Consider the following 26,165-nt stretch of genomic DNA (forward strand, 5'->3'; position numbering starts at 1 on the left):
AACTGCCTCCGTAGGTGTAATCTCAAGTCTTAAGGTTTCCCGCACAGACACAATCAGTGCATCTACCAGCGCTTCATCTTGCGCTATAGCGGAGGCAGAAATGTCTTCCTCGCTATCCGAGTAGATGGGATACGAGACACCAGCCCCAGAAGAGGGACCTGCAGCCGCAGCGACAGGCTCAGAATCTGTATCTGAAATGTCAGACGAAATAGGGGTAGGCGCGGGTCGCTTTTTTCGCCCCCCGTCCCTGACAGGCCACCTCCACCCGGGATACAAAAGACTCCAAAACCGCTGACAATGCATCAATAGTAAGTGGAGAACTGGAGGGTCCTGTGGTCACATCGAGGGGATCAGGTGGGGTTACATGTGTAGCAGGGTCCATGACAAATCCAGGAACACCTGTCAGCAAACAAAGATTTTTTGTATGTAATCCCCCAGCGCAATAGCGCCCCTCAGTGCCACTTGCTTCGGAACCCCCACAGAGAGAGAGAGAGAGACAACCCAAGGGCTCACCACCTGATGCACAGAAGCTTCTACCGAACTGCTCTCAGCGCTGTCCTTACAGAACAGGAAGTCTTATGGATCGATTTACCCGGGTAAAGAAGGCGGCTCCGCCCCTTTACACGTCTTCCGGCACTCCCACCGCTGCTCCTCGAGGCAGGCTGGGTGTATCAAAGATGGCCGCCGCCATACAGGGGACACTTAGGCTACGCCAAAATGGCGGCCTCGCGTGCCCGCAACGGCGCTCCGTGCGGCTGCAGTCGACCGATCGATCAGTGCTTTGCATGACTTGCGGCGCTCCACTCCATCTTAGTCACTCAATCTATAATGCAGCTAGCAGTAATAGATTTTACCGGATTGTCAGCTCCCAAACCAAGCCTGCTGTCCTGGAAGGGGCGGCCTGGGCCTGAGTGGTACTCGGCTCGGCCTGCCGGCGGGAGGGAGCTCGGAGGGATGGATTGCGACCACCCCATCTTAGGAGGAGTATGTTACAGGATAGAAGGGAACCCGGTCCTGAGGGTCCGACCATCCCACAGATAGGCCCACGTCCACCTGACAGTAGGGAAAGGGGACATTCTACTTACCATACCGGAACAGGCAGGCACCAACTCCTGACAGAACCCCTCTCCACCGAGGTGGGGGGGCTGTCGGCCAACAAGGACGCCGCGACTCCGTTTCAAACTGGTCATGGGCGACCTGGCGAGGCGTTTAACTGGCGGGGCCAGTCCCCGTCCATGGGACTATGTCGCGGCCGACCCAGCGCGGAGCTAGGGCCTGCACGCGCTCGTAGGCCGGCTGGGGTGAGCACTGGATCTCAACATCCAGCCCGTCGCCCAGCTCCAGCATAATTGCTTGAAGATCTCACAGGAACAACTGGAGAAAAAAGCTAACTAAAAAAAAAGATTTATCTAAAAAAGCTTGCCAGGACCAGAGATCCCAGCAAGGAACTTAGGTCCTTACTCCTGACTAGGCAGAAAAAAACTGACATCCTGTAGCAGGGAAAGAGAGGATATACCCTCTGGGACTGCCCCTAAGGTGTGGCCAGAACGTTTTTCCTGCCTAGTGTCCTACTCCTGTAGGGGGCAGTATAACCCTACTGATATTAATCAAAGAGGACTGCGTCTGTCAATGAGCGACAGAGAAATATAAAATTCCTGTAAGTTGGGCATGGTCACAGATATTTAACTAAATTCAAAGCATGACTTCTGATAGAACTGAGCTGTCAGTAGCTTATACCTTTTCTGAGCTTACAGTAGGTTGTTACAATCTTTTGCACAGTAATACATGCTTAGCAGATGGCTTGGATTAATGAATCAATACAAAACTGATTTTTCTATGTTTGGTAAATACTGGTTGGCTGAATTAGCCACTTGTTATACTTCTTTTTCTCCCATTCTGCCCAGCATGGAGTGCGGCAGCTGCTAAATGCCTAAAATTAATGGAAAGCAAAGCATCCTCATAACAGGTGAGGCAGGTACTGTATAAAGATTTGGGATATAAGAACCACCTGTCAACGAAAAAATTTTTATATGGCAGAAGTGCTGGATCCTGACATTTGTTGGAATGAATGGGTAAAAAAAAAAAAAAACGGAGTTAGACTTACCGGTAACTCTGTTTCCAGGACAGCCCATGAGAGAAGCACCTCCTCCAACAGGAATAGGAAACACATAACCCAATACAGTAGGGGGTTGGCCTAAAATGCCAACATGACTACTGTACCACCGGAATATTCTGGGATACACAAAATTCACTAGAACAAGCCTCCAAATGGACCCCTCTTTCTGCTAATTGGAGCACATACATGCCTAATTGCACATGCACATATTTATTCATGCCTGCAACCACTACCACCTCACTAATTGCAATCATTGCTGAAGATGAGGAAGCACTGCCGGCTGTGTTTGTCAGAGCCTTATGTGAAGCGGCAGAAGGTAAGCAACCAAATTGTTGTCTTTGTGTTCTGCCTTTGTCAGCTCCGGCTTTTAGCACCACTTGCATACTTGGAAAACATACAGGACTCTTAATGGCATAGTTGGATCTGAACCGATGACCCCAGGGCTGTCAGGCAGAAGTGTCAACCACCAAGCCACTGCGTTGACCATGCAAAATATGGTTATACCCCTGTACCACAAAAATGCAGCAATAATACATTGGCATACCATCTACACATAAAGCCATGGAAGAGGTATGACATTTTGATACAGAATAGACACCAACCCAAAATGCTTAAGTACAACGCATGACCTGCAAAATGGACTTAGGGTTGCAAATGTAAAATTTGTTGCAACACTCCACACTAAGTGAAGCAAAGCAAGACAATACACTCAAAGAAAATGCCTTAAAAACGGAGAAACTGAGTTTCTACCCATGGGCAATGAAGCTATGAAGAGGGAACCAAGATAGATACCCCCAGCGCTCATAAGTAAAGCACATGGTACACCACACTGCCAAGCTACCACTTTCCTGTCTAAGGGGTGGTCTTGGAGGGTTGACTTGCAGAAAATCCTACTAGCTGCTCCCAGTGGAGCAAGGTAAGGAAAAAGTTGTGGGTGGAACAAAAAGAAAGCCAGAGAGCAGAGGCCTCCCTCACCCAGGTTCCAGGTCATGCGTCTCCCCTGTCCATGCGAAACACAAAAACTGACCAGGGACTGCCTTTTAAAGTGTATTGGTGATGCGTTTCCTGTTCCTGTTGGAGGAGGGGCTTCTCTCATTGTCCTGGAAGATGATTGTGGAAAAAAAATATTCAGAATAGTTACACAGAAACATTACAAAACTGCATACTTAAAAAACCTTATTATTTACATATCAAAGTGGAATAAAGAACATGAGCGACTCCTGTAATAAGATTGCGATTTGCAAATTCTAAAATAAGAAGTACAATTGGGTATTCACTCTGCAGTTTGGATACTGAAGTATCATCAAACAATCCCATCCATTTGAGCAATAAAACTTTCATGGAATTAGGAAATAGGGCAGAAACCAGTTCTTGGGCAGGAGGCAAATCTGAGATGCGATCAATGTGTTTCCTTTTAAACTCTTCCACCTGTTCACTGATGTGAAAATTCTCACTGTGGAAGCGGTCTCCCAGCCAACTACTGACCTCAAACAGCAGAAGGTTATCATATACAGTGCAGCCCTCACACTGTGAGCCTTCCTTGTTCTGCAAGTGACTGGCAGTTTCTAAAAGTTGCACAATGCTTACAGTCATCTTATCCAAGTACCTATGTCCACTTAGTATTTGCTCAATAACATCTATCATTGCTGCAGCTGTCTTCTTTAATTGTTCACTTATGTCAACTGCCATTTTGGCACAGCTGGTCAATATAGACTGAATTCTCTGCATGAAGAAGTCATTACTCAGTGCTTCCTGTGAATGGCATATGCTAGATCCTTCTTCTTTAGTCATGCAGTAGTTGTGTTCTGCTGGAAGACTCCGAGGAACCCTATGAATGTCAAATAATTCTCTAGAAGAACAGCCTAATAACTTTTCGTGGCAATCAGCCTTCTCTGTCTGGGTAAAAGATGGTATAGCAATTTTTGGGTCTCCAAGATAGTTCTTGAGGTCATAACACTCACTTAGAAGGTCATCTTTGAGATGGGACTTCCACAGCTCCTAGAACAAGGAAATAAACTGCATAAGCGGATTAACAATAAAAGCAGACATATGGTAAAAGGGACAGAAACATAATAAAAAACCATGACTAAGTGGAGGTTATTAGGTCAGAAACATTGAGAAAACATTGTTTACACGAATTGTTCAAAAATGTTGTTTATTTTAAGTTCTAATTAAATGAAAAAAATTGTTTAAAGTGACTCTTACCTTCTTTTCTGGGGTTTCATGCCAGAGCTCTCTGCTCCTCCTCTTCTTCGAGTACCCCCTCAGCAAGCCGGCTGCTGAGGGGGTACTCTTGTAGGTGCGCTCCCAAGTCAGGCTGTGTGCATCTATAGACACACACAGCACAACCCCCTGCTCTTTCCTCACAGGATTGGACTGACAGTAGCAGGAAACTTATGGCTCCTGCTGCTGCCTTGGTGTCTTATGAGAAGAGAGTGGTACTGCATAGAGTAAGGACTCAGGTAAGTGTTTTATTTGGTATTCCGTTTGTATTCTGACTTTCACAGACTGATATTTAATATTAATATGATGTATGGCAAAATAATACATAAATATGGCAATACATAAGAATTACAAAAAAATGTTGCCAAAAACAACGTAAAGTGGAACTAAAGGCTAAAGTTAAAGAAATGCATAAATATAAAAACTGGCAGACTTTTTATTGCAGTAGAGATATGCAAGGTTGTTTCACAATCCTGTATGAAATGTTTGCTGGTCTGCACATGTGCAGCTCAGTTTACATTCTGGTACACTGGCAGTATGCAGGGATGACTGCACTCCTGTGCATGTGCAGGAGTGATCTCATCTCACACCAGCCGGTCTCAACGGCTGAAGACGGCACCCAGGAGAACCCAGGGAGAAAATGGCAAATGGCCCAAAGTAAGTAACTGTGCCTTTAGTTCTGCTTTAAGTCTCAATACAATACCAAACTCATTTTAGATAATGGTAATAAAGAACCTTTTATACAGTGCCTTGTGAAAGTATTCGGCCCCCTTGAACTTTTCGACATTTTGCCACACTTCAGGCTTCAAACATAAAGATATAAAACTAATTTTTTGTGAAGAAACAACAACAAGTGGGACACAATCATGAAGTGGAACAAAATTTATTGGATATTTCAAACTTTAACAAATAAACTGAAAAATTGGGCGTGCAAAATTATTCAGCCCCTTTACTTTCAGTGCAGCAAACTCTCTCCAGAAGTTCAGTGAGGATCTCTGAATGATCCAATGTTGACCTAAATGATTAATGATGATAAATAGAATCCACCTGTGTGTAATCAAGTCTCCGTATAAATGCACCTGCACTGTGATAGTCTCAGAGGTCCGTTTAAAGTGCAGAGAGCATCATGAAGAACAAGGAACACACCAGGCAGGTCCGAGATACTGTTGTGGGGAAGTTTAAAGCCGGATTTGGATACAAAACAATTTCCCAAGCTTTAAACATCCCAAGGAGCACTGTGAAAGCGATAATATTGAAATGGAAGGAGTATCAGACCACTGCAAATCTACGAAGACCTGGCCGTCCCTCTAAACTTTCAGCTCATACAAGGAGAAGACTGATCAGAGATGCAGCCAAGAGGCCCAGGATCACTCTGGATAAACTGCAGAGATCTACAGCTGAGGTGGGAGACTCTGTCCATAGGACAACAATCGGTCATATACTGCACAAATCTGACCTTTATGGAAGAGTGGCAAGAAGAAAGCTATTTCTTAAAGATATCCATAAAAAGTGTAATTTAAAGTTTGCCACAAGCCACCTGGGAGACACACCAAACATGTGGAAGAAGGTGCTCTGGTCAGATGAAACCAAAATCGAACTTTTTGGCAACAATGCAAAAGGTTATGTTTGGCGTAAAAGAAACACAGCACATCACCCTGAACACACCATCCCCACTGGTGGCAGCATCATGGTTTGGGCCTGCTTTTCTTCAGCAGGGACAGGGAAGATGGTTAAAATTGACGGGAAGATGGATGGAGCCAAATACAGGACCAATCTGGAAGAAAACCTGATGGAGTCTGCAAAAGACCTGAGACTGGGACGGAGATTTGTCTTCCAACAAGACAATGATCCAAAACATAAAGCAAAATCTACAATGGAATGGTTCACAAATAAACATATCCAGGTGTAAGAATGGCCAAGTCAAAGTCCAGACCTGAATCCAATCAAGAATCTGTGGAAAGAACTGAAAACTGCTGTTCACAAACGCTCTCCATCCAACCTCACTGAGCTCGAGCTGTTTTGCAAGGAGGAATGGGCAAAAATTTCAGTCTCTCGATGTGCAAAACTGATCGAAACATACCCCAAGCGACTTACAGCTGTAATTGCAGCAAAAGGTGGCGCTACAAAGTATTAACTTAAGGGGGCTGAATAATTTTGCACGCCCAATTTTTCAGTTTTTTATTTGTTAAAAAAGTTTGAAATATTCAATGAATTTCGTTCCACTTCATGATTGTGTCCCACTTGTTGTTGATTCTTCACAAAAAAATTACAGTTTTATATCTTTATGTTTGAAGTCTGAAATGTGGCAAAAGGTCCAAAAGTTCAACAGGGCCGAATACTTTCGCAAGGCACTGTATATTTTACAATCCAGAATCACTCTTCAGAATAAATGTAAATCTAAGCAGTAAACCATGGAACTCTGATTACTAAAGCCAATGGCATGCATGTCACAATGATTAGAAAGAAGCTTGTATTTGTCATGATGCCTTTTTTTTTTAACTGGATTAAAACAAAATGGGAGGGAGGTAAATGGTACTGCATATAGTCAAAAAAATTCTATTCAGTAGAAACATTTAATAAAAACAAGCACAAGCTTTTACACATAGAGCAATGTGCAGTGACCTACAGAAACCATTATCAATCAAATTTTATTGTTCTGTTTTCTAAAACAAAGGAAAGGTGTAATCTGATTGCCTGTTACAGGTTACTGCATTACCACAGATTTGCATAAGCAAAGTAACGGTATTCAAAAGACATAAGACTCACCTCACAAATGCATAACACATGCTTTTATCATTACCATGTTTAGAACTAAAAACAGATTTTTCAATGTACTAAAGGTATTACGTTAAGGATGAATTGATTTTGCAAAACACACATTTTATCATTTTCTGAGGTATATGAAAGTCAATTTATAAGCTTCAGATTGGTGATAACCGAATTTCAATGAGATGCCTGTTAAAGCAGAATTAAACTCCACTAATATGTTTTTTTTAAATGGGTCCTGAGGAGGTTTATGCCATAATGTGCTAGTATGCATAACATATTAGTTCACTATGGCAGATTTAAATTGCCAAATGAAGCCTTTTATCACTGCACTGCTAGCGGTCTAGCTGGTGCCGGGCATTTCCATCTTCTTCTAGTCTTCCTTCCGGGTTTGCTCCATTCAGCCGCTTAAATGGCGAGGCCACGATCAGTGTTAATTTCTTTGACAAATATATTTTCGTCATCAAAATTAACAGTATTTTAGTAGACTAAAATATGACTAAAACTAAAATATTTCAAATGACCTAATACGACTAAAACTAAAATTGTATTTTACTCAAAAGATTATGACTAAAACAAAATCGAAATTTGACATCAAAATTAACACTGGTTATATATCACAACGGCTACATTTGTGTCTGTGGTGCATGTTCAAACCTTAATACCATAAATAACATGTTATTAGATTTTTACTCCAGGAGTATACGAGTGTGGAAATTCTAGAGAAATGCTTAAATAATGCACTCAAATGTAACTAAATGATTTAGTTGACTAAAATGTACTTTTTAAGACTAAAACTAAAATGGCATTTTAGTCAAAAGACTAGGACTAAAACTAAATCGAAATTTGTTGGCAAAATACCACTGGCCGCGATGACATTACTCCTGCATGTGCACACGGGAGACACCTCCTCACAGCATAGAGCGGTGCTGTAAATGTAGTCTGAACTGTGCATATGTGGCTCAGCGTACATTACACCTGACCTGACATGCAGGGAAAAGCATTTATGGCAGAAGAGACCACTGGGGCTTTTTCGGTCATAAAAAAACCCTGCCTGTTGGTAGTGATAAAATAATGCCACATAAAACAGAATAACTATTAGTTAAAAGCTCACTTCATGTGAAAAAAAAAAAAAAAAAATTTTACTCCTAACTGCTTTTTATGTTTGTGAATTACACAGTTTAGGGAGAAGATTATTAAGATGTAAAATAATACATGGAGTTATAATAAAAATGATCTTAGAGGACTAAGTCAAACGAATAGATGTAAAAGTCAGAGTTACCTGAAGGCTTTCAATGACAGCCAGCTGCTCTTCTCTGTTGTACAAATCAAATGCAACTTTAAATAGTCCCTGAATGCTATAAAACCACAAAGTGTTCAGTCCACTAGGAAGTCTCACCCTCTCAAACCTGAAATCTAGAGAAGACATAAAACAAGCATTATTGTATTCAGTGGTTTACAAGATTAGTAACTCTGCTGCTGTAACAAACATTTAGGAAATGTGTTAAGTGGCTCTCCTGTCGCTATTGCTTAAATTTCTGAAAGTCACAAACCTTCTGCCTTTTCTGAGATTAATTTCCGCAAAAAAAAAAGGTGGGAGTGCTGCAGAGTGCAGTGTGTGTGTGACGGGAGTCACTTTGGTTGGGGGGCCTGTGGAACCCAGCTTACCTTAGAGAGGTTGGGAAATCCCTGTCTCAGGTCCTTAGGCCCCTCATATGTGTAAGTCACCCTGTGTCTATTAGGGACACAGGGTGGCCAAGAAAATGATGGACTTAATGGACACAGCATATGGTTTAGATTACTTCAAATGGCACAGTAATAATTATCAACAATATATCTCAAGAACTATAAAGATTTAATCCCACTTTACACTGTGAGACCAATAGACTGTTATAGACCGTTGCCATGAAGTCTGTGACTCCTAAATAATCAAAGCAATGCTTTGATGTGTATTCCATGTACTTCAATGTAGGAGACAGACAGACTAATACTGGGGTCTCTTGCCCATGTTTGTATAATAAGGTGTTCTGTGTTTATACTTAGGATAATGTGTCATTTTGTATTTTGTTTTAGCTTTGCTGCGGGCAGTCTTGTCATCCCAGCTGGTTTAAGTGCGCTGATTTAATTAGCATGTGCATGATAATCTTGTCTAGATGGGATTAGCCAGCTGTACCTTGTTATCTAACCATTGTGTGATGTTTTGGGCAAATATTTGGGTCATTGTTCATGTAGTGACTGACATAATTCTCAAGTGTATAAAAGTCTGTTTCTTGTTCAATAAAGGAGTTAGTTGTTTTTAGACACATACAAGCTATGTTGTCGGCTAGTTTTGTATGTAGGGCGGCTTGAAAATCTGGTATATATGTTCAAGACTGTAGTAAGCTGTATAATGACAAAAGCCCACAAACAGTATGGGTCAGCTCAGAGATACTGTAAGACACAGACTGTGCTGCTGTCAGAAATAAACGCATGAAAGAGTGCACAGTGAAAAAAAAATTGCATGTTAAAAGTTCCTGTCCTTTCTGTTTATCTCTTCCTTCTTTCAGCTCTAGATTGTTCTTCTCCTCCATATGCACTCTTGCGTGTCATGGCTGAGAATACAGTGGACAGGAGACCATTAATTCTAGAAACTAGAGTTCGAATAACTTGTGCTGAGAATAGCTATCCACTGCCATTTAGGAGAGCTATAAAGAATACACAAAGCAGTGTAGGGTGGTCATAAATGACTTTTGTATGCGTCTTTTACCTTCTAGTGCGATTTTTCTGTCATTTGCCTTCACTTTTTGACTGTTTACTGATAGTGAACACAGCACAGAGCATTGGGATGTGAGCGACCAGGATAGTTTATGCTATAGTCATCATGGAAACTGGGATAACATTCACATATCCTGTGTACTGTTACACCATATATAAAATATATACACACAAGTGCAGTCTATCATACAGAAGACATATCAATAAATACTGTGAATTTGGAATAATATCAATGTACTGCTTGGTGTTAAAAGAATGAATGGAGTCAGCCTATGTTTGGCTAAAATCCACAGCAGGTTGCAAAGAAGGTGTAAAACTCCCTTTACTCTACTAAATGCTCTGCTCTCTGAGTTTTCAAAGAAACAGGTTTAGATTGACTAATATGTATTCAAAAGTAGCTGTATCCTTTATAAAAAAGTTACTAATATTAATGTGCATGGAATTTTATGACTTACTTTGAATGAAAAGGTAAAACATTTATTACCTGGGCTAAAAGTAAGCCTTGTAGCCAACCCTTTCTTTGCAAATTTAGCATGAATTTTGGGATGGTTTTCTGTTCTAACTCCAGTTTGTGAAACAACATCAGCTCCCAGGAAAACCGGAATCATGGTGTTCTGTAACATAAAATAAAATACCAGGCATAAATAAAGACTCTCCACTTCAGCTGAACCAAATATCTGTAATGTCAAAATGTATAAGTTACAATTGTAAATTACAATAAATTAAAGAGATTACAACAACCATAAAATTAAAGATTTGATCAGGGGATTTAAAATGGCAGTTTATTTAATAAATGACCAATTCTTTTAATAAATTTTAAAATAAAAATAGCTTTTCATATGAGGATACACCTTTATGGTATAATAGGAGTTTGGGTGAACTGCTACAGCTCCCTGACCCGAGGATCTGGATTCGATATGGAATCTTTCGGTAGTCGCACGTTCTCCGGAACGGTGGTCTTAAAACGTTTGACCAATTAAAGATTGAGTTCCACCTGCCATACCATATGTTTTTTAGATATCTGCAGCTGCGCAAAGCGTTAAGGGCGCAGTTCACTGGTATATATCCCCAGCTACAGCCCCTTGACGTCCATGTGGTGCTGAAAGGGAGTAATTCATGCAAGTTAATTTAGACTTTCTATGACATGTTGCTCACCCCGTCTGCTACACAGTCGGCGTATTCCCTTAAATCTAGATGGGAGGAGGATGCTGGTGAGATGGATGATGGGGACTGGAGTGAGTTGCTGGATAGAAGTGGGCAGGCTGGTGTCTCCTAATGCCCCGTACACACGTGCAGATCGTCGGCCGAACGATCGGCCGTCTTTTGTCCCCGGGCTGTCGTGTCTGTTGAAAAGTGCAAAAGACTGCACAAGAATTTTGTCCGCCGACTACAGCCGACTGCAGAAGTGATGTCATGTGATGGTTAACTTTCCCTGTGTTTTTTCTTTTCTGAGCATGCCCAGTCTTGCAAATCTGCTGTCTGTCGGCCGAATTGTGTACTGACTGGCGAACAATCGGCCGCTCTGGTGTCGGCATACAAAAATTTTAATGCTTGCACGACAGATTCTTTTCGGCCGAAAGTGCGCTGTCGGCTGTCGGAAGCATCATACTAACAAGCCAAAAATCGGCCGATCGTTCGGCGGCTGAACATTTTCGGCCGACAATCTGCACATGTGTACTGGGCATTAGTTGTCGGACTGACTGACGCAGGTCTATATTATCCATAGGGCCTTCCTCACACCGGCCAGGTTGGTTAAATTTGATCCTTCTCTGAGTACGGATTGCCCCAAATGTTTGATCTCCGTTGGCACCTTATCTGGCACTGCCCCCGAATTAATCGGTTCTGGGAGCAGGTGGTGCGGTTTCTGCATGATCAGATGGGCTCACAAGTCTTGCTGGACCCCAGACAATGCTTATTGGGACTATTTCCAGACTCTGATCTGGACAAATATACATTGCGATTTTTACATTAAACCTTGTTTATTGCTAGGAAATTGGTGGCCAGGAGTTGGATGCAGGCCTTGACCCCCTACTCTTGCTACCTGGATCGCTGAAGTGAATACCACTTTGCCTTACAAGAAGATCATCTACATTAATAGGGGGTGTCCTACTAAATATAATAAGATCTGGGATAAGTGGCTGCATTCCTCTCAGACATGCAGTCCATAATCATTTGTTAAACCCTCTTGTGTACACGGTCTGAGCTAATGCTTCCTGCATCGGGGGTCTCTGTCTATTTTTTTGGTTGTTAAAGTTGAGGGGTTTGTACCACGGAGCCCTTGTGGTTAAATGGTGCGGATATGTTTGGAGGTATATGATTTTGCCATTTTTTTACCTTATGCATTACTTTTACCTATGTGGTTATGTCTACCACATACGTGTTGGTGTATTTCTCACTTGTCTTGCAACTGTCACGAAGAACCATATTACTTTGGGTTTTTGTTTGTTTATTTTTTTCTCGTTCTACTGCGCTGTTCTTTTCTGTTGTATATGTATTTCAACAATATTGTGTACTTTCGCTGTTAATATTTTGCCTGCTGTACAACTCAATAAAGTTTGTTTATAATAAAAAAAAAAAATAGCCTTTAAAAGGATAACTCTAAACTCTTTAACTAGGTTTACACTTGTGCGGCTCTGTGGGCCGTGTTTTGTGTGGGCACGGCAGCCCATTCATTTGAGTTGTTCCTCAAGAAAATGCAGGGAAAAGGTCCCTACATCTTTTCTGAAAACGCGGCCCACAGAGAAAAAAAAGCAAGTGCAGTTCCCAGTGTGGGTAAACTGAGATGAGTTTTCCAGTGCGTGGGGGTGCCATTAGGATTAATGTATTAATATATCTCCTGAGCAGCAGCGTGTCTTTCTGTGCAGGTTGTTGCGGCTGAGGGAACCACCTGCACAGATGTGAACCTAGCATTTTAGAGGGAATGTTTTCTGATTTTATACAGAAGTTTTATAAATTGATTACACACAGGACTATATATTTATTGTATAAAGCAGGCAAATGTGAAACTTTGCATATTACATTTTTGTATTTCTATTTTGACCCATCAGGTGGAGCTTTAGGCTCCTTTTCACATTTCCAGACTCTAAGCTTGAGTCATTAATTATAAAAGCATTTTATTTATAGAACTCAATAGCTTGCAGCTGAATTCTGGGTGGGAAAAAATGCTCCCTTGCAGTGGGCCTGCAAGGGTTAAATACTCATTCAGGTCTTGAGGGCCACAAAGAACAGCTTTACTTACCCAATCCTTCTCTTCATCCAGGCTATAAGATTGGTCTTTGCAGACTCTTCTCCCCTATGCTTTGGTGGTTGCAGGTCCTTGGACGTCAGCAATGCAGAGCTCAAAATCAGTCCATTGCTAGAATATAGAGTAGAGAGGAGGCTGCTGGCTGACTGCTAGGGAAGTGGGGGGAATCAGGTAAACTCCTCCCCCCCCAAGACCCAAACAAGCAGTTAGTGCTTGCAGTGCGGAGGCCAGGCTTTAAGTTGAAATTTAAACACACCAGTGGATAATAGCACATCCCTCATTAGAAGTCTCAGCTCAGTTTTTCAATCATATAAAGCCTCAAAGAAGAAAGCATCTATTGCGCTGTCTTTTTAGCTAACACACAGTGATCTTGAATTATTTTGTCACAACTTAAAGTAGAACTATGGGCAAAACTTTTTTTTTTCCATTTTGGAATGAGCAAGGGAGGGTTATAATCCCATCAGATTTTTTTTCCCCGTTTCTGTCCCATTGCAGATATTTCACTTCACTTCCTGTCCCATAGCCAAACAGGAAGTGGGAGGAAATCCTTGAAAATTAAGGTAATTTCTTGGGGACCCCCAGAACTAGTGTCCCCATTGGAAGATTCCCCATCTATTACTTTTCTGGGGACAACTCAAAATTTGGCATTATCTTTTACTTTCAATGAGAATTGTAAACAGGACAAATAGAGAGGGTGAATTTCCTTAACAGGGACACAGGCAGAAATAAAAACCTGACAGGTATTCTAAACCCTCTTCACTCCATCCAAAACGTTTTGCCTTTAGTTATACTTTAATGTTTATTTGTAAAACAAAGTTTGTATAAAACATTTAAAAAAAAACTATATAAAAGCACTCTAAGGCCCTGTTCATACCCGAGCATTTTTCAGCTCGTAAAATGCTCATCTCTGAAGTCTCAAAACGCCCAACAAGCAAAATCCCATTCATTACAATGGCCCCCGTTCACATCTAAGCGTTTTGTCACCTGAGGCTCAAAAAAGTACATGAGCTTCATTTTTTGCAGATTACAAGCGTTTTTGTCAGATGTCAATGCCTGCCTCCAAACACCCGAAATAACGCCTGAAAAACTCCATGTTTTTCAGGCGTTATACGCTTAGGTGAAAATGATACGCTTAGGTGTGAATGGAGCCTAAAGAAAACTAAAACAAAATTGTCCCAAAAGCAATTATAGATTCCCTTAAATATACCATAGGACACAAAATATATATTTTATGTTGCAAATTTTAAGCCCTTTATTACCTCTAACTCTCTTTATTTTCCCTGGAATCTGAAAGCCATCATCACAGACCAGGACCAACGTAAACACTGCTTTGTTTACATTCAGCCTGTCCGATAGAGAAGCAATATGATCAGGGATCTCTCTAGATATGCATTGTGCTTCCCACAACTGGTTGTGTGGAATCACATGTAATGTGGGAGGGGCAGGGCTTCGCTAATTTTACTTTTTAACATAGAAATCCTTCCTGATAACCACTTCTGGACCGGAAGATTTTCCTGCTTAATGACCAGGCCCTATTTTGCGATTCGGCACTGCGTGACTTTAACGGACAAGTTACATAAATAATTGCTCATGTTGTCTGTGTCCCAGCGGTGCCACATCCCAAAAAGGACTACCAAACCAAGAAAGAAATTCCCCTAGGGGTGGGACTTTTTAGGCACCAAAAAGAAAATGGTATAAATAACAAACCAGTTTATATATAAAAAGATAAATTCTTTATTCATTGATACAAAGGGAATAAAAGCATGGAGGCAAGCTAAAAATTACTACACATCAAACAGTCGGACTAGAAACCACATGACCCCTAGGCTAAACCCGACGCGTTTCGGAGTCTCTTGGGCTCCTTCCTCAGGGGTGCCCTTGGAGGGTGGTCTGTGGGTGATCAATACATAACATATTAGTTACAACATTATATATATAGTTGCAAAAACATTGAACAAGGTGTTTGAACAACAACTTACATAGTTCACTGTGATGATGAGCATAGGTAGCCTGCCTGGCGGTTAAAAACAAATGGGCAGCATATCGCTGTTGTCCATCAAGAGTGCCGTATTCACGATGTTTTAAGTCTGGGCCAGAATCTTAGATCTTAGGATGTTCAGAATTTGTGTGCTGACCAGTCTTGATTAGAGACTGGGTAGGAGCAGCTGGAACCTCATATAACAGCAGATCTGCTGGGTAGGAAACGCATAGTTACTGCAGGGTCTAATCAAAAGACCAAGCATGTACAGGGTGCCCAAAGGGGAGATAGTCTCCAGTCCCATATATCCTTTATATAATATAAAGAAGGGAAGTTCTAACTCATAATGAATAATAAATAATGCAAATGAGTAGATAAAAACTAAATGTATATATATATATATATATACATACGATGCCAGGTAATATAACCATGGCCAGAGATAAAGGTCCCATTTAGTTGTAGTAAAGGCTGGAGAGTTCTATTAGGCACCGTGCACAAACCAACATTGACAAGGCTGATCAATTGGATCAGCAGTGTTTAAGTAAAAATGGCTCAAAGGGATTTTCCTTTTTCTTACCTTAGAAACAGCAATGCGTTGTTCACAGAGGACAAGAGACCTCGTAAGACCTGTGTGTCCGGCAAAGGAGCAAGTAGCTCTGATGCCAGGTACACAGGGCTTAAGTAGCGTAGTAATCAGCTGAAAGGTACATCAGCTGGATTACACGCATTCAGCTGATCGCCGTCAGAGGTTCCCTGGAACGTAGGAGCCGGACACGCCCCCGATCCGGACATCCGGCGGAAGCGTGAACGGCCGGTGCGTTCCACTGACACGGAAGCACCACCTGTCTGCGTGAAACGCAAACAAGTGTGTTAGACATACACTGCCGACCTCTCAGGGAGGTCGGGATGGAAGAGCGGATGCCAATATATGCGGGCGCCACGAGGTAGGAGTTGGAGTGTTTAAGGCAAAAGCAAACACTTCATAATTCCTATGCATTAGGAATTATGAAGTGTTTGCTTTTGCCTTAAACACTCCAACTCCTTGGTTCCAACCGAATACTGGAGCTCTAATTCCTTCTCAATTGTGTCCAGTTTTTCATTGCCCGAGACAATTATAGTCTCTGCAAGTGCTTGTAGGAGTAGCCCGGCACGGTAAGGCGGACGCTACCTCGTGGCGCCCGCATATATTGGCATCCGCTCTTCCATCCCGACCTCCCTGAGAGGTCGGCAGTGTATGTCTAACACACTTGTTTGCGTTTCACGCAGACAGGTGGTGCTTCCGTGTCAGTGGAACGCACCGGCCGTTCACGCTTCCGCCAGATGTCCGGATCGGGGTCGTGTCCGGCTCCTACGTTCCAGGGAACCTCTGACGGCGATCAGCTGAATGCGTGTAATCCAGCTGATGTACCTTTCAGCTGATTACTACGCTACTTAAGCCCTGTGTACCTGGCATCAGAGCTACTTGCTCCTTTGCCGGACACACAGGTCTTACGAGGTCTCTTGTCCTCTGTGAACAACGCATTGCTGTTTCTAAGGTAAGAAAAAGGAAAATCCCTTTGAGCCATTTTTACTTAAACACTGCTGATCCAATTGATCAGCCTTGTCAATGTTGGTTTGTGCACGGTGCCTAATAGAACTCTCCAGCCTTTACTACAACTAAATGGGACCTTTATCTCTGGCCATGGTTATATTACCTGGCATCGTATATATATATATATATATATATATATATACACATTTAGTTTTTATCTACTCATTTGCATTATTTATTATTCATTATGAGTTAGAACTTCCCTTCTTTATATTATATAAAGGATATATGGGACTGGAGACTATCTCCCCTTTGGGCACCCTGTACATGCTTGGTCTTTTGATTAGACCCTGCAGTAACTATGCATTTCCTACCCAGCAGACCTGCTGTTATATGAGGTTCCAGCTGCTCCTACCCAGTCTCTAATCAAGACTGGTCAGCACACAAATTCTGAACATCCTAAGATCTAAGATTCTGGCCCAGACTTAAAACATTGTGAATACGGCACTCTTGATGGACAACAGCGATATGCTGCCCATTTGTTTTTAACCGCCAGGCAGGCTACCTATGCTCATCATCACAGTGAACTATGTAAGTTGTTGTTCAAACACCTTGTTCAATGTTTTTGCAACTATATATATATATAATGTTGTAACTAATATGTTATGTATTGATCACCCACAGACCACCCTCCAAGGGCACCCCTGAGGAAGGAGCCCAAGAGACTCTGAAACGCGTCGGGTTTAGCCTAGGGGTCACGTGGTTTCTAGTCCGACTGATGTGTAGTAATTTTTAGCTTGCCTCCATGCTTTTATTCCCTTTGTATCAATGAATAAAGAATTTATCTTTTTATATATAAACTGGTTTGTTATTTATACCATTTTCTTTTTGGTGCCTAAAAAGTCCCACCCCTAGGGGAATTTCTTTCTTGGTTTGGTAGTCTTTAACGGACAATTGCGTGGTCGTGGGATGCTGTACCCAAATAAAATTGACGTCCTTTTTTTCCCACAAACAGAGCTTTCTTTTGGTGGTATTTGATCACCTGTGCGATTTTTATTTTTTGAGCTATAAACAAAAAAATAGCGACAATTTTGAAAAAAAAAAAGAAAAAAAAAAAAATTATATATATTTTTTTTTTTTTTCACATTCTGCTATATGACATTCCCAAAAAAAAAATGTAAAAATCAAAATTTAACATTTTAGGCAAATTTGTTTTCTGCTACATATTTTTGGTAAAAAAAAAAAAAATCTCAATAAGCCCATTTTGATTGGTTTGCGCAAAAGTTATTGTGTCTACTAACTACGGCAAAGATTTATGTCATTTTTATTGTTTGTTTGTTTTTTTTACTAGTAATGGCGGCGATCTGCGATTTTTTGCGGGACTGCGACATTGCAGCGGACAGATTGGACCCCTGACTGACATTTTTGACACTTTTGGGGGTACCAATGACATTACTACAGTAATCAGTGCTAAAAATATGCACTGTTACTGTAATAATGACACTGGCAGGGAAGGGGTTAATACTATTGTGATCAAGGGGTTAAATGTAAGCCTAGAGGAGTGATTCTAACTTTGGGGGGGTTGGGCTTTAGAAATGATCATAGAGACATGCGATCCTATATAGCAGGATCACATGGTCTCTGTGATCATTGCAGGGAGAAGGACGGACGGCTGTGTTTACATCAGCCGTCCGTCGTTCTCTGTCAGCGGGGAGAGATCGCCGGTGTCAGGCGGCAATCGGAGCCGCCTGACACCCGCACTGGCTTCCACGCTGACGATTGGGGGCGGGAGCGTGCCACCGGCGGTGCGCGCTCGCCCTTTAGCTCCTCCCAGGCAGATGACGCCTATTAACGTGATTTTGCCTGGGAGAGACACTTTGTCGACGTAAATATACAATGAGCCGACGGCAAGTGGTTAAAGAAGGCTTAGAACATAAACAGGTATGCAAAGTAGGCACCTTCCTTGTTCTACAGCTACAGTGGAGATGCAGACAAGCTAAATGTAAACATAACAATGTTTACACTGGCCCTATAATAGCAGAATTTAAAGCACAGTAAAAAAAAAAAAAAAAAAAAAAGATAGATAGGTGGCTATATATATATATATATATGCAAAATGAATTGATGTATCTAGACGAAAAATCAAATTGGTTTTTAAACCTAACTCAACTAGACCTGAGTGATAACCAGCTTAACACTGCCTGATGAACTGCTTTCCACCATAATCTCCCAGACATTAGCCAATTACTCTCTTTGTCTCCCCTTTTATATTAAACTTGACAGCATAAGCCACTGTAAGAAAGGTCCCTTCAGCAGATATAAATATCACTATTGAATTGTCCTGGATTACCCTTTTTGTTACTCTATCTTGCCAATCATCCCATTGCAACATATTTATATGATTTTTAAAAAAGGTATGAGCTCCTCCTAATGAGAGGTAACCCAAGAATCCTTAGCTGCCTCTTGGGCCTGCCCAGCCTTTTACATATTACATATATCAAAGGCTGATAAAAACACAGGCAAATTTGCCGGTCGGTGATTCTGCCACTGCCGAATTGTCCCAATTGCCAATGTCAGATATGCTATGAGGCTGCCCATTTGTCCCTATGAAATCGCTCCATAGATCACGATTCAGCAGTGTCCGGCCACTATCAGAGTGACAAATCACTGCCTCAGACATATGCTGGCCATACACTATATGAAAAAATTGGCTGACATTTGGACAGTTTGTTTGTTTTTCAGACAGTTAATGGGTACAAATCGGTTGTAACATTTGTGAAGCAAAAAAAAAAAAAAAAATGAGGGTCAAGTTTTGAAATTTTCTGCCGATTCAACGATAAATTGAAAGGTTAATGTGTTTCTCGTCCAAACTGTTTTCACTAAGTTTTTGTGAAAAAAAAAAATGATTGAATGATTTATCGGTCATTACATGATGGCACTATTGCTTGCTCTCACGACTGAGTGTTTGTTTTTTGAAAATAAATTTGAACAATTTTTCGTATAGCGTATGGCCAGCATAACAGACTACCTCTTAGCAATCATGTCACTGGTGATTTTGTAGTTGGTGGCAGAATCACTTGTGTATCACCAATCTAATAGGGACACAGACAGCAACAAAATCCTGACAAATGTCCAAGTCCCCTTTCACGCTATCTAAAAGGTGTAAAGGAAGCCTAAAATCAAACAACTAATGTTATGTTCCAAGATTATTTACTCTTAAAGGAAACATATGGAAGGTCCTTTACTACTTCCCATCCAGCATATGAGAAGTGGTTATACCAGGATCATGGCCGCAGCTTCAGCCGAGAACCTGGCATCAACATTTTCAGCTGGCGATGGGCTTTACTGTAAAAGTGATCCAGCTCCACAGCCGCCTGATTACTTTAATAGGGTTGCTGGGGAGCCCAGAACTGCTGCTGCAAGCAGTCAGGTCAGCTGAACTCCGAGGAGGAGGAACAACTCTGTGATGAATGAAGCTGGAAGTGATGAGGATTTCATCACTTCTGGTCAAGTTTTACTCTAAACTGATAACCTGTAAAGACTGAGATTTTGTAGGTACTGTACTATGTTGCCATTTCACAGGATTGTGAAATTTTAAAGGAGTTATAAAGTCAGATTTTTTTATCCTAATGTATTCTATGCATAAAGATAAAAAGCCTTCTGTGTTCAGCAGCTGCCATAGCACCCCCTAATAATTACCTGAGCCCCATCTCTGTCCAGGGATGTCCACGAGTCCCTCTGCCGTCTAGGACTTTCCTGATTGGCTAAGACACAGCCATTGATTGGGAGCCATTGGCTCCCAATCAACGTTAGTTAGCCAATCAGGAGAGAGAGGGGGGTGGGACCGAATGGCAGCTCCGTGTCTGAATGGACACACGGAGCTGCAGCTCTGCTCGGGTGCTCCCATAGCAAGCTGCTTGGTGTGGGGGAACTCGACAGGAGGGAGGGGCCAAGAGAGTCGGCGAAGGACCCGAGAAGAGGAAGATCAGGCTGCCTTGTGCAAAACCACTGTGCAGAGAAGGTAAATAGAACAGGTTTGTTTTTTTTTTTTTATATTTTATCCAACAATTGTGTATTATGTTGTGTTTGCGTGCACTTCAATGCATTTAAGTGTGTTTTTTCCTGAAAATTAGTGTTTAATTAAAAGCTGTGCAAATATTGTGCGACATAAAAAAACTGCAACAAGAACAAACATTTTATTCTTCAGGGCCTCTGCTTTCAGAAAATATATAATGTTTGGAGGTTCTAAGCAATTTCCTAGCAAAAACTGCTGATTTTAACATGTATGTGAGAAATGTCAGAATTAGCTTGAATGGAAAGTAGTTAAACTGTAAAGAAAACAAAATGAGGGTCCATTCACACAGGCCCACACAGTAAAACACAGGGTTAAACTGTGCAGGCAGCTCTCAATGTCTGGGAAGGGGCAGTGCAAGGTGCTTTGTAAAGCATCACATTCTACTTTGTTTTGTCCTCAAGATTTAAAAAAAAAAAAAAAAAGAAATGCACATTTTTTTGTAGGTAAAAAAAATGTGCATTTTCTTCTCTCCTTATCGCTGTCACAGGGAGAGAGGGGATCAGTGAGCAGCTGCAGTAGTGGGAACATGCTACATGTTCTGTCTTAAAAATGGGTGGAACATGTAACACGTTCCCAAAGCTAAACTTTTTCTTTAACCACTTTACCACCGGAGGATTTTGCTGTCTTCCGTCCAGGCCACTTTTTGCGATTCGGCGCTGTGCGAATTCAACTGACAATTGCGCGGTCCTGCGACGCCGTACCCAAACAAAATTTACGTCCTTTTTTTCCCACAAACAGAGCTTTCTTTTGGTGGTATTTGATCACCTGTGCGATTTTTACTTTTTGCGCTATAAACAAAAAAAGAGCGTTTATTTTGAAAAAATAACAATATTTTTAACATTTTTTTATATGAAATTCCCCCCAAAAAAAATGTAAAAACCAATTTTTTTAAAAATTGTTGGCCAATTTGTTTTGTGCTACCTATGTTTGGTAAAAAAAAATCGCAATAAGCGTATTTTGATTGGTTTGCGCAAAAGTTATTGCGTTTACTAACAAAGGGAAAGATTTCTGTCATTTTTGGTGGTTTTTTTTTAACGCGTAATGGCGGCGATCTGCGATTTTTTTTGCGGGACTGCGACATTGCGGCGGACAGACCGGACCCCTGACTGACATTTTTGACACTTTTGGGGGTACCAGTGACATTACTGCAGTAATCAGTGCTATATATATGCACTGTTACTGTAAAAATGACACTGGCAGGGAAGGGGTTAATTTTATTGGAGAGGGAGGGGTTAATGTATGCCTGGTGCTTACTGACGTGTAGGGGGGGAGGTGACTATGTGATTCATGGACAGATCGGATGTCCAGCTATGCTGAACAGTCCGATCTGTCACTCCCTGTCACTATGGAGATCAGCCCACTGTGTTTACACACAGCGGGCGGATCTCCAGACTCGATCCCCGACGATCGGGTAAGAGCAGCGGCGATCGCCGCTGCTCCTCCCCTGGCCCGACTCCCGCTGTGAATGAAAACAGCGGGAGCGAGCCTCCGGCGGCGCGCAAGCGCCGCCAAGAAGGGGGAGTGTCTGACGACGTAGTACTACGTCGTCAGACGATAACGAGCCACTCTGCCGCAGTAATATTACTGTGAGCAGAGGTAAAGTGGTTAAAATGTCAAGTGAGCTTTGGTTCATTGCAGAAAAATGTATACAGTATGCATTTATCCTGCACTGCATGGCACCCAGGGGCTCCATTGCAGAGTGAACAGAGTAAATAGAAAACAATTGTTTCCTGGGTGCTCTTGCGGCGAATGGTATTTATATGATGCGAAAAAATGCCAGTCCCAACACTTGGTGTAAACGAGCCATTAGATTTCCTTTTCCAGTGGCCCATTTGCAGAAACTTGGTACTGTGAAAGTTCCCAGGACACGATCCCATTTCCATAATTCTCAATGCATAAAACAGTGTGGACTCCACTGCGGTTCCACCCGACAACCCCTTCATGGCTATTGCATAAGGATAGCCATCAGTGGAGCTGCTTTTTCGAAGTACTACAGGAGTGGAAGAGAACCAACCCCAGAAGCTTTGCTGCAGAGCAAAGTCTTAGTAAATAGGCCACAGACAGGTAACAATAAAAAAAAAAAAAAAAAAAAAAAAGGAAAAGAAAAGCTTTCTTCATAACATACTACTGAAAGTCATTTTTAAAGCCCTAAGCCTAGATTCACACTAATGCAGCGTGGGAAACCCCACGATCCATGCATGTTTTCCGCACAGCCTTCAAATTGCACTGCCCTTGAGATCCACATGTGTTGTCAGTGCAATCTCAAAGTGGAACTTCACTCTCTCAATCAACATGGACTATTTCTAATCCTAATGCTGCTAGCATTAGTAAATAAATAGGAAAGTATATCATATTTACTTGTTTTACATTTTTTTTTTTTTTTGCACATCTTCAGTTACTTCCTGGTTTTATGCCCAGGCAAATGATGTCATACATCCCAGGAGTCTTGAAGAGGGGAGGGTTCTCAGCTCAGCCAATGCCTGAGACGGATTCCAGGAAGTAAATGCTACATGAATCCTCTGCCCTTACTCGAGATGGCCACAGCCAGAAATGCCAGCGGGGCGTTGTTCAAAATAATCTCAGCAAAATAAAGCACGGAGATATGGCTGGATGGAGGAGTTTGTTTTAAATGATAAAAATGAATCCAATAGCTTTTTTGGTTTGTGGTGCCCAGATGCAGTGCAGTTCCACTTTAACCAGTTCTGGACCGGAAGGATTTGCCCCCTTAATGACCAGGCCATTTTTTTGCGATTTGGCACTGCGTTACTTTAACGGACAATTGCGCGGTCGTGCGACGCTTGTACCCAAATAAAATTGATGTCCTTTTTTTCTCACAAATAGAGCTTTCTATTGGTGGTATTTGATTACCTGTGTGACTTTTATTTTTTGTGTTATAAACAAAAAAAAAAAAAAAAAGAGCGACAATTCTGAGAAAAAAAAAAACCAATATTTTTTACATTCGGCTATATAACATTCCCAAAAAAAAAACCAATATTTTTTACATTCGGCTATATAACATTCCCAAAAAAAAAACCAATATTTTTTACATTCGGCTATATAACATTCCCAAAATAAAAACCAATATTTTTTACATTCGGCTATATAACATTCCCAAAATAAAAAATTAAAAATCTAATTTTTTTTATCATTTTAGGCCAACTTGTTTTCTGCTACATATTTTTGGTAAAAAAAGAAAGAAAGAAAAAATCGCAATAAGCGTATTTTGATCGGTTTGCGCAAAAGTTATCGCGTCTACAAACTAGGGGAAAGATCTGTGTCATGTTTTTTTTTTTTTTTTTTTACTAGTAATGGCGGTGATCAGTGATTTTTAGCGGGACTGTGACATTGTGGCGGACAGATCGGACCCCTAACTGACATTTTTTACACTTTTGGGTGGGATCAGTGACATTACTACAGTAATCAGTGCTAAAAATATGCACTGTTACTGTAATAATGACAGCAGGGAAGGAGTTAACATAGTTGGTAATCAAGGGGTTAAATGTAAGCCTAGGGGGGTGTTTCTAACTGGGGGGGGGGGGGGGCTTTTGAAATGATCACAGAGACCTGTGATCCTATATAGAAGGATCACAGGCGCGCTGTGATCATTCCAGAGAGAAGAACGGTCGGCCGCCAGCCCTGTGCATCGGAGTCCCCGCTGCCCAGTGGCAGCAGGCATGCGACCGACCTACATCGGTTCACACAGGAGGCGCTGCCTGCGGTCCTCAAGTGGTTAAGGACACCCCAAAAGCAGGTCGCAAACAGTGCATTTACCCACACCGGACCGCATGGTACAAAAGTACCATGCGATCTGTATGCAGTGCAGTTCCAATATTGGCGCATGCACATCTTTGGTGCGATTTGAGCCCTCAAAATGAATGGTCTCAAATTGCACTGCAGTAAATCCCAAGTGAATTGAACAGGAATGCGACGCGTTTCCTGTGCAATTCATATGTGACTCGTAGTGTGAACCAATCTTTTTTTTTTTTTTTTTTTGCATATTTAAGTTTTAATGCACAGCAAGATGAGTTACAAACATAAACAACAGTCTTTTTTTTATTACTGGCTACCAGCTGTTATATTGCGTTGATTTACTAAGAGCAAATATGCTGTTCACTTTGCAAAGAAATTTTCCTTTAATGAAGTGAAGCTCTACTGATCTCTATTATCCAATCATGTACAAGTAAAAATACTGTTTTTTTCCTTGCATACGATTGGGTATACATAATTCATAATTTTTTTTACCACATTCATTAAACTAAATGAAAAATCCCTATCCAAAGCGAGCAGCCTATTTGCCTTTAGTCAGTGATCCCCGCTCTGCGCGTGGTGACGTTACAGAAAAGGTACGATAAGAAAGTTAGTGGAATGATCTATACAAACCTGATGGGTCTGCCCCTTGTGAAGCGTGAAGAATCCTGGAGGGCACATGTACAGATATCGGAGCCTCCTCTTCCCAGTGTCCCATTCTGAGAACTGTAGAACTCTCACTTCTGCTGCCATCAATCAGCCAAAGCTCTATTCTGGAAATGAGAAAACACACCAGACACCACTGTGTACTCTTTATTGGGATCTGTAGCAGGCACTGTGCTTAAAGCAAAAAAAAAACCAAAACAAAGTATTTTGTTGGGAACAGAAAAAAAACATCAGTGTCTCTAGTCTTGACATCCAGCAAACACCTACCTCAGTAACACACCAGTCTCCTATAGGAGACGCACTTCCGTCTGTACTCAAGAAACAAGCACGTGTCCAGTGTACACATCCGCCCACAGATAGCGCGGTCACCATTACTGTTGAGGGCAGAAGGAAAGTATGTGTCATGTGATCACTGTGTAGTTGAGACACCAGGAAAGTAACGGTGAGTATATGTGTTCGCCGCTAGATGGTGCTGTCACGGCGCTGTTATCCTTCAAATTCTGCTCTTCTTCGTTCCATTGTCACTCAGTACAGTGCGTTCACAGCTGGCCACCCTCTCTAGTGAATTTTAATGTGAGTCATACTCCAAGTGTCTGAAGTCTCAGAATATGACCCCATTCAAGTGTAGGGGCTCACGGTGCTGGGGTTGTCAGTGCTGAACATTTCCCCACAGGCATGCGCTAGGGTTGCCAGCTCACCCCTTTAAACCAGGACACACATTATTTACACAGGTTCTGTGGCTGATTAAGGTGGTAATTAAACTCAGTGCCTCATGTTCATTATTTTAGCCTCAGAACCTGTGTAATTGAAGAAGTTGTAAACCTCAGAAAAAAAAATTAAAAAAGAAAAACCTGAACGATAAAGGCATAATGAGCTGGTATGCATCGCACACTAGCTCAATATGAAATACTTACCTTAGAACAAAGCCCCCACAGTGCCACCTGCTCCCCGCTGAGACGGCTGACAGGTTCGCGTCCTCCGGCAGTTTGATTGGTCAGAGGCACGATGACATCACTCCCACGTATGTGTGCGGGCGCCGCCGTTCATGGCACAGGGCTCTGA

The 26,165-nt window shown here is 41.8% G+C and overlaps 1 protein-coding gene across 1 annotated transcript in view; it reads right to left on the reverse strand.

The window, feature by feature from the left end:
• LOC309544739 (uncharacterized protein) overlaps window positions 1-26,165 on the reverse strand; it is a 368,721-nt gene that overhangs the window by 78,244 nt on the left and 264,312 nt on the right. The window contains exons 26-28 of the mRNA XM_082243716.1: window positions 10,344-10,473; window positions 8,388-8,521; window positions 3,298-4,114 (exon numbers count right to left, since the gene is read on the reverse strand). Coding sequence (XP_082099842.1) covers window positions 3,298-4,114; window positions 8,388-8,521; window positions 10,344-10,473 — 1,081 coding nt within the window. The remainder of the gene's footprint in view (window positions 1-3,297; window positions 4,115-8,387; window positions 8,522-10,343; window positions 10,474-26,165) is intronic.

Source organism: Pelophylax lessonae, assembly GCF_965119305.1.
Source record: "Pelophylax lessonae genome assembly, chromosome: 1".
NCBI classification, from domain to species: domain Eukaryota; kingdom Metazoa; phylum Chordata; class Amphibia; order Anura; family Ranidae; genus Pelophylax; species Pelophylax lessonae.